Source organism: Tinamus guttatus, unplaced genomic scaffold, assembly GCF_059628265.1.
Source record: "Tinamus guttatus ecotype Peru unplaced genomic scaffold, ASM5962826v1 Tinamus_guttatus_pri_ptg000710l, whole genome shotgun sequence".
Taxonomy (NCBI): domain Eukaryota; kingdom Metazoa; phylum Chordata; class Aves; order Tinamiformes; family Tinamidae; genus Tinamus; species Tinamus guttatus.
Window position 1 is genome coordinate 5434823 of NW_028289244.1, and position 12176 is coordinate 5446998.

Below are 12176 nucleotides of genomic sequence, written 5' to 3' on the forward strand. Positions count from 1 at the left end.
CCCACCTTGCACAGCAATGTGATTCTGTGGAAGGTGAGGGCTCACTTGTGCTGAAGGTAATTTGGCATGCAAGTGAAAGGGGAGACCTTAGTATTTTGGAGGAGGATAGACATTGATTTAACATTATTCTAAAGAGACAAACCATGCTTGCTCCCCACCAGATACAGATATTATCAAAAACAGGGAAGATTTGAAACCATGGACCTTTACAAATAGACAGAATATAGGAATGTCCTATTGGGGCAAAAAGCAAGGCCCAGTACTAGATGGCTGAAGCCTTGGAGGTACCCCTTTAGCTAAGATGTCATTACCTGTATCCTTTTCAATGCTGAAGAGTGACAGGCCAGTGCCTTCTCTGAGGAAATATTGAACCTCTCCATCTTTCCCCTCATCAATATCCTTTGCTGTGACCAGCATCACTGATGTGCCCTCAGGGCTGTTCTCCTGCACTGAGCCTTTGAAGACAAAGGAGGCAAAGCGTGGTGGGTGCAAGTTCTCGTTGACATCAAGGATGTTCACTTCCATGTGGCAGAGGGAAGAGCGGGAGAAGGGCTTCCCACCGTCACTGACCTGCACAGTTAGATTGTAAGAGTCCTTCTTCTCATAGTCCAGTTCCTTCTCCAAACGGAGTGCCCCTGTTAGCTTATCCACATGGAACATCATCTCTTCATCATTAATGAGGCTGTATCTCACTTCTCCCCCAGAGCCAATGTCTGGGTCAAAAGCCTCCAGAAACAGGAGAATGGTTCCCACAGGCAGGTCCTCTGGGACCTTCACACTGTTCAGGGCTGGGATGCAGCGCGGGGTGTTGTCATTTACATCCTCTAGAGTTACAAAGAGATCCGTAACTGAGAACAGCTGGTAGCCTGTTCTGGGTTGGTCCCTAGCTTCTACTTTCAGCACATAGTAAGGCCATAGTTCTCTATCGAGAGCACCTGTAACAGTCACTTCTCCAGTGACACTGTTAATGACAAACTTATCAGTGGGGGTTAGGAGAGAATATTTTATTCTCCCATTATCATCTGTATCAGCATCTTCTGCTTTCAGCTGCGCTATTGTTGTTCCTGTTGCTACATGTTCTGGTATCATCACCCAGTAGGCAACTTGTGAGAACTTAGGAGTGTTATCATTGATATCCAGCACATTCACAGCCAGGAGCTTCCAAGATGATTTTTGTGGAGTGCCAAGATCGTACACAGTAATGTTCAGAATGTAGAAGCTGTTTTTTTCATGATCTAAAGGAGAAAGAACTTGAAGGAGACCAGTTTCCAGGTCAATGGTAAAGCAACTGTCGTCATTTCCATCTGAGATCACATAGACCAATTTCCCATTAAAACCAGTATCAGGATCAACAGCTGAGAGGTCAGCAATAGTTGAATTGATGGAAACAGTCTCTATGATATCAATAGATCGTGGAAAGCTATCATCAAACTTTGGAGCATTATGGTTTATAAGGTGCAAATTCAAAGATGTCTCATCCTCCTGTCCGTGGCCTTGAGATTGAGACTCAATAGAGTGTATGATAGTCTCTGTCAGTTGTTTCAATACTCCTGTTTCCTCACACTGCATTTTGACTGGGAGACCTTGGTTGACCACAGAGATATTTACTGATATTGGCAAGGCATAGTTCTCTCCATCTGTTGCAGTTATTTTCAAAGAGTAGAAAAGTGGCTGCTCAGGAGGAAGATCTCTGAGAGAGATTCTGAGGGAAATGACTCCAGAGACAGGATTCAGTTCAAAATGCCGTAGCTCATTGCCAGACTTGATTTCATATTTGATATGTTGCAGCTCGTCACTGTCAATTGCAGATACTGTGGCCACAGGGTTCCCAACAGGAAAGTCCCGAGGGATGGTGCCACTGCAGCCTGCTTTCTCAAACATGGGAGCATTGTCATTGATGTTGCTGAGCATGAGGGAGACGAACACTTCCGTTTCATGGCGGAAGGGTGAGCCCCAATCTGATGCCCACACTCGCAGATGATACCATCTCTGCATTAGCTCATAGTCCATTGATTTGGAGGTGGAAATAACGCCAGAATATGGATCAATGACAAAGGGAACTGATTTCTGGTTAGCTATGGTGTAGGTCACAAAGCCATTGTCTCCTTCATCTTCATCTGTAGCCCTTACTGTTAAGACACTGGTACCAGGAGGAATGTTTTCATCAAAGGTCCCACGGTATGAAGACTGACTAAAACTTGGAGCATGATTGTTGCAGTCAGTGATGTCAATGACAACAGTTGTAGATGTGTGGCTGTTAGTAGTTGTAACTTCAAGTTCAAACTGAGATTGCTCGTGGAAGTCCATTGCTCTGACTGTAGTTATTAGCCCAGTGTGAGGATTGATTTTAAAGCCTGTGCTGTCAGGAGTGGGTCTCAAAATATATTTAAGATTTGGGAAGACTGGTGTAATCTTTACCATAGCAACTTGGCTTCCAGGTGGGGAAAATTCACTGAGCTGGACCCGGTACACTTCTTTCTCAAATCTGGCAGAGACATACTTGGAAGGAGGTATATGGATAACTCTAACAGGGGAGAAAAGTGGTGGTTTGCTCTTGTCCTTGGCTTGAACGCTGAGATTGAAGCCAAAAGGATAAAGTAGCCAGTTGACATCTTTGGTTGAAATAATCATGAACTCATTGCTCCCAAAGTAAGATCTGATAGCTTTGAAATGCCTTCCCACATCTCCGTCCACTAACTCCACTGAATCTATCCCTGTGTTGGAGTCACCACTTTCTACAAGCAGTGTTACATAGCGAAGATCTTCAGCTAAGTCAGGTGGTGTCACCTTCACTGAGGAGATATAGGGAGGCTTCCTGGCAGATGGCTCCACTTGGATCGTGAGACTAGCCAGGTTCCCAAAGCCATTACCCTCTGTGATCTTTCTCATTCTGTCCACAGCCAAAACTTGCAGGTGATGCCTACCTCGATGGGTGCTGTTCAGCCTACCTGTGGTCATAACCACTCCTGTGGTGGGGTGGACAGTGAACAAGTCGGTCTTGGTGGTGAATGCATAGTAGAACTCTGCATTCTGGCCAGCATCAGCATCCGTGGCACTGAGTGTGCCAATCACTGTTTTCATAGGAGTGTCTTCTCTGATGGACACTTTGTAGGAAGGGGGTGAAAAGAGAGGTTTTAAGTCATTTCTGTCCAGAATGTGGATCAAGACTTTGGCCCAAGCTTCATATGCAAAGTTACTCTCTGTGGCCTTGATTATTAACATGTAATTATCTTTGACTTCCCGGTTTAAAAGTGCTGTGTTGCTGCTTCTGGTTCTTATTCTCAAGAAGCAGAAATCCCCGATCACATGTTCCTCAGTTTTAAAGAGACCAGAGTTGTCCCCAGATGCTATTCTATATCTGATGTCCCACTCAGGATCTGTCTTGTAAATACCCATTTTGACGTAGCTCTCCACATAGGTCTTGGGAGCCGAATTTTCATAGATAGTGGCATTATAGAAGAAGTAGGTGAAATGCAGAGGGGAAGTGTTGCCTTTCTCAGAGTTTGCCTCGCGGGCCATGCAGTGCATCAGGAAAACAGCAAAACTCAGGAAGTGCCTCTTGGTAGTGACTTCCATGGTGTGGTGCCTCCTTGGGTCCTGCAGGGAATAAAGGAAGAACACTTGTAATTCTGGCACATACGGAGCAGGGACATTTTTGTTAGGCCTACTGTGTAAAAGTCCCATGGAATCAGTCTTTGCCTCTCCACTCTCTCCCTTCTGTCCTTTGCTGCCATGGTTGTTAGCGTAGTGCATTCTCCTTTCTGTCCCATTGAGACGTCTCTCCTGACACAGCCCCTCAATGTCCCACAGGCCCATTCTCACTTTCTCTCCCTCAGTTTTTGCCCTGTAGAGATTCTCGCTGTGAAATGCCATGATCAGTCTGAGTTCCTATTTTTCAAATAGTTTCTCCCTTCCTTCAGTTATGCCTTCTCCCTAGTCAAATTGTACATTTGAACTCCATAGGCCTAATCCAAAACTGACCTCCTGTGTCCATCTTCCTTCTTCTTTGCTCCTGCAAATCATTTTCAAGAACCAATTGACAAACTGTGACTTGATTTCTCTTAGCTTTTCTTCCCTTTCCTCTTCCCCTTCTTTTCTCCTCCCTGGAAGAGATGCAGAAGTTTCTGTCCTAACTTCCCACATCGTGAAAGTCCCTTCTATAAGGCCAATTCTGTAACAAGGCCTTTTCAACAGTTCTAGTTCAGGCCCTAATCAGTGGTGTCTCAAGAAAAATTCCTCTGATCTGTAGGCCTGACTCTGGCCTCCTGCTTTATTTTACTTTAAAGATCAGGTTTCTAGCAAATCACTTTGACACCTTCCTTTTTGAATAATTTTTCTGATTCCTCCCTTCTCATGGACAATCTCCAGGGTCCAAATTCTTGTGGAGAACCTGTCATCCATGAATCAACGTCTTTCCCTAACATCTCATGAAAGATCGTGAATATGTGACATGAATCCGATATCACAGAAGGAACTGTGAAGTACGTATGTGATTAGCAAGGCCATATCTTTATTAGTGATATTTGCAGGGCTTGTTAAAGGATCAAGGCTTGTTCTTTTCAAAAGCTAACTATATGCTCCTATATGTGCATTCGTTTCAGGGGTTGAAACCGGGGATGAGCTAAATATAGGTGCATATATTTCCCCTAGATATCCCTGAAGATCTTTATCTAGAACTGTTTCTTCCTCTTTTAAATTTAAATTATATATCATGTACCTGCCAGTCATTTGGCACATTCCTAATTTAAACAGGGAAGACTTGTTTTTCCAGACACTTTTTCAAGACTCATCTCTTTAAAAGACCAAACTAGTTCAATTTCTAACTCAAGTCAAATGTTAGGGACAAATTATCAGAACCTAACCAACAATCTGTGTCATATTCTCTCAGAGAATTAGCCAATTACTCAAAAATAGAGAGCTGTAAATTTCATACTTTTCTCAAATCCCTTCTTTAGTAAATAAATGCTAACCATCCAGTAATCTCTCCATCTGTGGTGATTCCTTTTTGCAACAGGCAATCTGAAGCTGAGTTACAGCCTATGTCACTGGGATCTTAGTGCAAATACCTGAATTTACGAAGAAGTCAGTGCAATTTTTCTTCTATACATGACAAAATTCAGACTTATTTGTATGATGACATCATTTCACTTCTAGGAAATACAACATAATTCCCAATTCAAAGCAAATGAAAGAAAAACATGGAAGACATGGTTAACTGATCCAGAAAGGCATGCAGTTCCTTCTGAGGAGTTGGAAACCATGTTCTTAAAAGATCTGCTTGTTACCTACCAGGGCTTGAGAGTTTTGTGGCATGCAAGAACTTGCCTAGAGCTGCTCCCTTCCAGCATTTTCAACTGATGAACCTAGAAAGAAGATGTACGCGTGCTGTGTGTGCGCGTGTCTACTAAGACTGTGGAGCAGGAAAAGTGACATACAATTCAGAGTAGAATAAGACAGCAGAATAAAATATCAACAAAATGCAGTGTTGTTCTATGAAGAACAGAGTTAATGAAGCCAATCGCTTTGTATCTGGGGCTAATTGACTTTTTAATTGAATTGTTCTGAAATGGCAGTGTGAACTCATCTTTTATGAGACATCAGAGAAGCCACAAGGCAGAGGTGTTATGAACTCCACAACCACAAGAAAAGCTAAAGCTAGAACACATGCCTTCTTGGGCACTGGCAATTCAATACGGGAGGATAACCTTGAGCAAGGAGTGGGTTCTCTGGCATTTAACACAATGCAAACTTTCTTCTAAATTTCTCCTGAAATGTCCTTAAACTGACTCTAGCTGGTAGTCTTCCTGATGTAGAAGATGGGCTTCATTTTTGATGGTCTTTTTCCTCTGTGGGTCATTGGCAGGGTTTTGCTCTGCCTTTGTCCTGCCAGCCATTTTACAAGCCCTGTCATGATCTCATATTTCTGAGAGCTTTTTTTCTCAATTACGAGCTGAGTTGAAAGCGATCAATGGGCTCAACAGTTATTAAGAGGGTCAGAGAGTAATTACATAGATGGGGCATGAGGCAGAAGCCTCATTTCCTCTGGAAAGTGAGCCCTGAAAAAGCAAAAGGCATGGAGAGAACTTAGGGGGAATTTTCTAACAGACATCACAAACAGCTTATGAAGTCTAACAGTTTCTATTTCCATGCCCAAGCATCAGTGTTAGTCCAGAGAGCCCTTCTCGTGCCCCGCTGGCACCTGCCTGTGCTCTGAGGCATGCTATTTCATCACCTCTATTACTGTGTGTGCACCCACGAGGACAATTTCTACCCCAGTATTGCTGGCAAAATCCTACCCCTCTCAATGCAGTTTCCACTAAAGACCAAAGCACCCATGTTCACAAATGGAGGATCAAAATTTTGTTAACCGGTATATTAGTGATTTTGCTCTCCTGACGTGCTGAAGATTCCTCCAGTTTGTCCTCCTGTGGGTTTGAAACCGGAACACAAGCTCAGCTATGAACTTCTCCGTTATTATAGCTCGAAAAGGACGTGTGTTCCTTGAGCTAGGGCTTCTCCAGAACCTTTGTTCTGCCTACTGCCTCTCAGAAGATGGAGGTCACCTTGCAGAGCCCCTTTTATTTTCCATATACCAGCCTTCTTTATCAGTTTCATATTCTTTTGGTCCTCGAGATTACAAGGAAAGCTTCCAAAGATTACAGAGTGCTAACTACTGGTATATAGATCATTTTGCTTGGGGGCAGGAAGAGGAAAGAGGTAAAAAGCCCTGTAGGATTTATTAGGGGAAAAAAATGACAAAATGATAGAAGGATTCCCTTTGGGTGTAGAAGGATGTACCCCCAGCTGGAGGTGTAGCCAACTGGTGACTCCAGTCTGATGGTTTCTGGAAGCCATCCCTGAGTACTCATAGCCTGAATTTGTTCTTTTTAAGGTCATGGTTATCTCTGGGAAACAGTGGCATGTTGGGTGTCTTGTGTTTGTTTCTCCAACACACTTTTAATGTAGTTTGGAGATTAATAGGTCTCCCAGGAGTGACTCTGCATCCTCTGCTCCGTCTCCTTTTTCTGGCATCTTTTACAACACATTTATTTTTGCACATTATGCAAAACAATGCAGAAGTGGGAGTGGGACATCTCTAAAGGCCATATTGAAGCTCAACAGAAAAATGGGACACAATGCTCTGTGCAGGGGGCAAAACTGGTTAAACAGAGCCTTGCCTCAGCTCCAGGGAAAGGCCGTGTTGGAACCATTCCCTGGAAGGTATCGGTAACGATCCCTGAAAGGACGTGAGTTTCTGTGACTCTTGTAGTGTGTGTGGGAAGGCTGCAGATATCAAGAAAATGAGCACTTAAAATACCAGAAGGGGGTGGGAGCAGAGCTGCCAGGGAGAGGCAGCACTGCCAAGCTCAAGGGTCCTTGCAATGAAGTTCAAGGATATCTGCCTCAAAACTAGCTGAAATGGATTGCATGTATGGTAGCTTCTGCCTCTAGATTAAGAGGTTCTTCACAGGTTGTCTGAGCTGTGCTGTTCCATGTCCTCCCGCTGACTGCAACTGGTAGACGTCCTATGGGACCTGTAGCAAGAGTTCAAGGTTGCCAGACCAGCTTGCATGCACTGAACACCTTTATCTGTCCTGGGTCCCTCACCTCACCGGGCTTAGACATTGCTGCTCCTGTTTCCTCCTCAAGAAAGCTCTCTGCTTCTCTCTTTCATGACCTCCCTGCATGCAGAGGCTCTCCTGGAGCTGGGCGCACGTGGGAGGCATGTGCGTGTCTCCTGCTGGGCTGCAGAGCTCCTCAGAAAGGCCGGCAACAGGATGGAGAGCACCAGGCACGGCATGCTCCCAAGGAGGGAAATACCAGCGCATCATTATGTGGTGATTCAGACTCCTCTCCTAATCACTAATAGAAGATCAGAAAGCCTCAAGGGGCTTCACCCTCAGCCCTAGAGATGTAAACTCCCAGCGGAGCACGTAAACACTTGGTTGTGTCTCTAATCAGAGCCTAAAAGCACATCTAAATTTAACATCCAAATTGTGATCGTGCGTCAAAGACATGCCCAAATCTGCTGGTTTGAAACAAAGGAACAAACACATCACTGGGGTTCAAAGTGTGTGTGGTTGGGGTGGCCTCAAAGATGGGCGATGCAGCAACTGATGCCCTCAGGGGCATCGGTGCAGGGCAAGGCTGTTCCAGCCAGCAAGGGCCAGTGGTGGAGGCTGGGGCATGGACACGGCTGGTCCCCACGGGGGCCTCCTGTGGCACGTGGGCTCCTGTGTTTTTCGGTCGTACCACAGAAAAGCACTGTAGATTGCCAGGGAGCAGGTGTGGCCCCAGCCCCACCTTCCCATTCCCTTCAAGAGGAGCCTTTAAACGAGATAGAACCCAAAACACAAAACAAGCCAAGTGCTGAGCACACCAAGAGCAGCATTCCCCTTGCTGGCTGTGGCGAGGACGCAGCCCAAATCTTTGGCACAGAAAGTTAGAGAAAAATCAACATTTTGATGGAAAAAGGAGGACATTTTTTTTCTCCCACAGCTTTCTTTTGTCAGCACTCATGCCAAAGTTTCTTTCTTTCTTTCTTTTTCTTTTTTTTTTCTTTTTTTCCCTATTCTCTCCCTTTGTTTCTTTGTGATAAGAAAGTCTGCCTGGGATAGGTACAGAGGGATAAAGCACATCCCAGTGAAGGGAAAAGGACATTGCAGGTGGGTATCCTGGCATCCTGCTTGTCTGACACCCCTCAGTCATGAGTGACACCTCTATTGATGTTCCCTTCGGAGAGGCTTTCCTAGAGGTGCTGGGAGCGGGACGTGAAGCCTTCAACCTCCTCTACCCCGCGTGTGAGCTCTGCTCCATCTCTTCGTCTACGCCTGCCCCTTGTTTCTTGCTCATCTGTTTAAAACCTAAGGCAAAGCCTGATCAAAACCATTTGCAGTGTCTGAGCATGTCGACACAAAGCAAACGCGTTGTCGGAGGATACAAGCACCAGGGACTTAAAGGAAGAAGGGAGAAAGAAGGGAAGAAAGAAGGGAGACTTGGTTATTCAAATAAACAGCAGTAGGGCAGCTTAATGGTGTGTCTGGAATTCAGTGGTCATTAGAGAACAGAAGCAGGGAGTGAAGGACCCAAGTTATTTAAGAAGGTGGAAGTGTGAAGAGGCGTTGGGACTCTGTCCTTTCTCTGCCTTGGCTGGTAGCCGAACAGAAGGGCCACGGTTGCACTGTGAGCAAGGTCTTAAGGGCCAAAGAGGAGGTTTTAGCCTGGAAAGCCACAGACTAAGTGGTAAGGATGTTGTACAGATGCTGAGCTATGTTTTGTGAGATGTTTTGATTCTCAGTGTTAAAATAGCCTGTGCACACGCTGCTCGGAGGCCAGGCTGCTAGGTTACTGCTTGCTGCTTTCCTCTACCACAGCAATGCTGGTGGAATTAGCTCATGTTCCATTTGGTGCCTCATGCAGTTTTGGTGAATTTCCTGCTTGTTGCTAACAAAACCAGGCCCGTGGGCTTTGAATTCTGCGGGGAGCTGGGTATTTTTTTGATCTGCTTCTTTTGGACTTTGAAAAAAACAAACAAACAAACAAGCTGTGGCACAGGGCCATTCGCCGTTCCCATGTTCTCAGCAGCAGGTCTCCCTATGGGGCCAGCGGTTGGCCCTTTCTGCCACTGAGCAGGGCAGACACTGTCCTCTGGGCACCTCGGTCACACTCACCCCATCACCGGCCCCCTGCACCAGGCAGGAACATCAACCTCGGGAAGCTCAACGTGGTTTGAGGCTGAGGACTGGATGCTTCCAAGAGGAAACTAAAAGGAACTGCTGGTCATTTGCTTTCTTGGAGCTTTGGGGAAGCTTGTGAGGCACCGAATTGCGTAGGGCAAGCTGAACCCTGGCAGTAAGAGTAGGTTAGTGGGAGCTGGAGGAAGGCAGTCCTGACGCAGGGCTTGGAATCTGCTTCCTCTCACGAGGCCACATTGCTCATAGCATGAGGGTAAACCCCGCTTTGCTCTGGGACAGCCCTGCTTCCCCCGGACCCGCTCAGCCGGAGGCAGCAGGCGCTGCAGACAGTCCCCAGCTGGGACCACCGCTCAGAGCTGGCAGCCGTGAGCGCTGCGGGCTGCTGCCCTTCAAGCAAGGAAGCTTCACTTGCAGGATGTAGCTTGCACAAGCTCAGCTTGGCCTTGAACAGTGAAGGGGTGGATAGGAAGCATTTCATTACCCTGATACCCAACTCCTCCTCCCCCACGTATGGCTGAAAGCCCTTGTCACCCCTGTCATCACAGCTGTGCTGGTTCTTCAGCCCTAGTTGCACCTTCCCACCCAGGTTGGCTCTAGGGACATTTTCTTCTATAATATCTCACTATGGCCTTCCCTAGCCAGCTGCTCACCTCCAGCTCTCACCTCTTTCCTCCTTGGACATTTCACATATCACCCCATGCTGACTGCTCTGAACATGTCCTGCTGCTCTCCCCCATTTGCTGCTGTATCAGATGCCTCTAAGACATCCTCTGTCCTTCAGCAGGGCAACACCTTGCTCATGAGGCCGAAGGCATTTCTGCTCCATGCTCTGTGAGGAACTCAGGAAGAGCCTGATTTTGTGTTGCTGTCAACACCATGCTAAACTAAGCAATGCCTAGTTTAGGTATGTTAGATAGCTGAGGTTTGCCTATCGTTGTCCTTATAAGCCTCCAGGAGCTCGCCTGTGAGGTGCAGAACTTGAACAGACTTGAACTCCCCATAGAGGAATAAGGGTCAGTGATCTTTATCTCTGTTGACATTGCGACATCGCTCCAAAGTAAGACTTAATAGCACAGCTCTGGGGCCCTGTGAAACCCACAGATGAGGATCTGGAATCACTGCAGAAGGCCTGGGAAATGAGGGAACCTTGCATCCATCCTGTCTGAGAGCAGGACAATTCTAGCTTTCCTGGGATTGCTGTCACTGGGTTGGAGCCTGCGGGTTCCTCCTTCCTCTATGGGGTTCCTCATGGGTGACGGTGGTTACAACCCAGTTGCAGCCCTGGGGCTGTTGGCAGGTCTGCTCCTGGGTCCAGGGGCCCTTCTGATCCCCCTTTCAGGCTGAGCTGGTGGCCCCTACAACCTGCCACAATTCTGCAGCAAGAGGGACAGACTCAGTTTCTCCCAGGCCTGTTGGAGCTGAGGTCCCCTCATCTCTGCAGCAAGGTGCAGATTTAGGCAAAACAAATTTAACTGAAGAAGTAAAGTGACTCTGACCTGGATGCGACTCCTACTCTGGCCCTAAGATAGCCACAGCTCTGACCTGAGATGTCTGACCTGGTGAGACCTCATCTGCTCCTTGACTCAATCTGGATGTTTGCAGCACGGGCACAGACAAAATCACTTGTGTGCTGGTAGTCCTCTGATGCCTTTTTCACCATTCCCTGAGGGGAACATGCAAATTCTCCTATGATAGGTAAAAACAGTTGGGGGGGACTCTAAGAACCTCTTGTCACAAGAAGTTGGGGTTTTGTCTGCAGAGACAGGCAAGGGACCACATGCAGCCCCAGACACAGGAGGGGAGCCCTGGTGCACGGCAGGACAAGAAACATTAATGTTGCAGCACAGCACCGGCCACCGTGGCCACCTCTCTGCCTTTTCCTCTCTACCGGGCAATTCACATTCACTCACAGATGCATCCCTGCATGGACACAAAGATCTGCTCAGGCCCCTTCCCAGCACCCTGCTGGTCTTTCCCTTCTGCTCCCTGAAGCTGAGTCTTCCTCTCCGGCCTTCCTCTCAGCCTGCAGCATCTTGGACGCTGTTGCCACCTGCCTGCCTTGAGCAGCCTGTCCCTGCCAGTCCCTCTTGCACGTTCGGAGGCAGCGAGAGGGCACTGAGGACAGAGCTGATCTGGGCATCATCCTTATTTGTAAAAGGATGACGAGCCAGATTGCAGGCAGCTATGCCACAGAAATTCCCTGCTGCAGACGTTTAAGGAATGAAGGAAAATCTTCAGCTCCCCGTCCTGGTTGCCTTCCAGAAACCTGGCTGCTGCTGCCCACTACCTTTTCTGCTCATTTCTGCACCCGCAGCAGTCAGTCCCATTGCACCAGGTGTCATTCCAGCCAGGACAAGGACAGCCCCGGCCTGGAGAGCTCACAGCCTCAGCAGAGGAAAGATTAACCCCCGAGACAGGCGTGTTTGCCTAGGCTGGTCTCATTGCCACAGCGTGTCCTTGTCGGCTCTTGTTTCAATACTA

General features: G+C 47.1%; 1 protein-coding gene across 1 annotated transcript in view; it reads right to left on the reverse strand.

The window, feature by feature from the left end:
• Positions 1-3576, reverse strand: part of FAT2 (FAT atypical cadherin 2) — a 42353-nt gene extending 38777 nt beyond the window's left edge. The window contains exon 1 of the mRNA XM_088536948.1: positions 312-3576. Within this exon, the coding sequence (XP_088393074.1) occupies positions 312-3576 (3265 nt within the window). The remainder of the gene's footprint in view (positions 1-311) is intronic.
• Positions 3577-12176: the final 8600 nt, after the last annotated feature.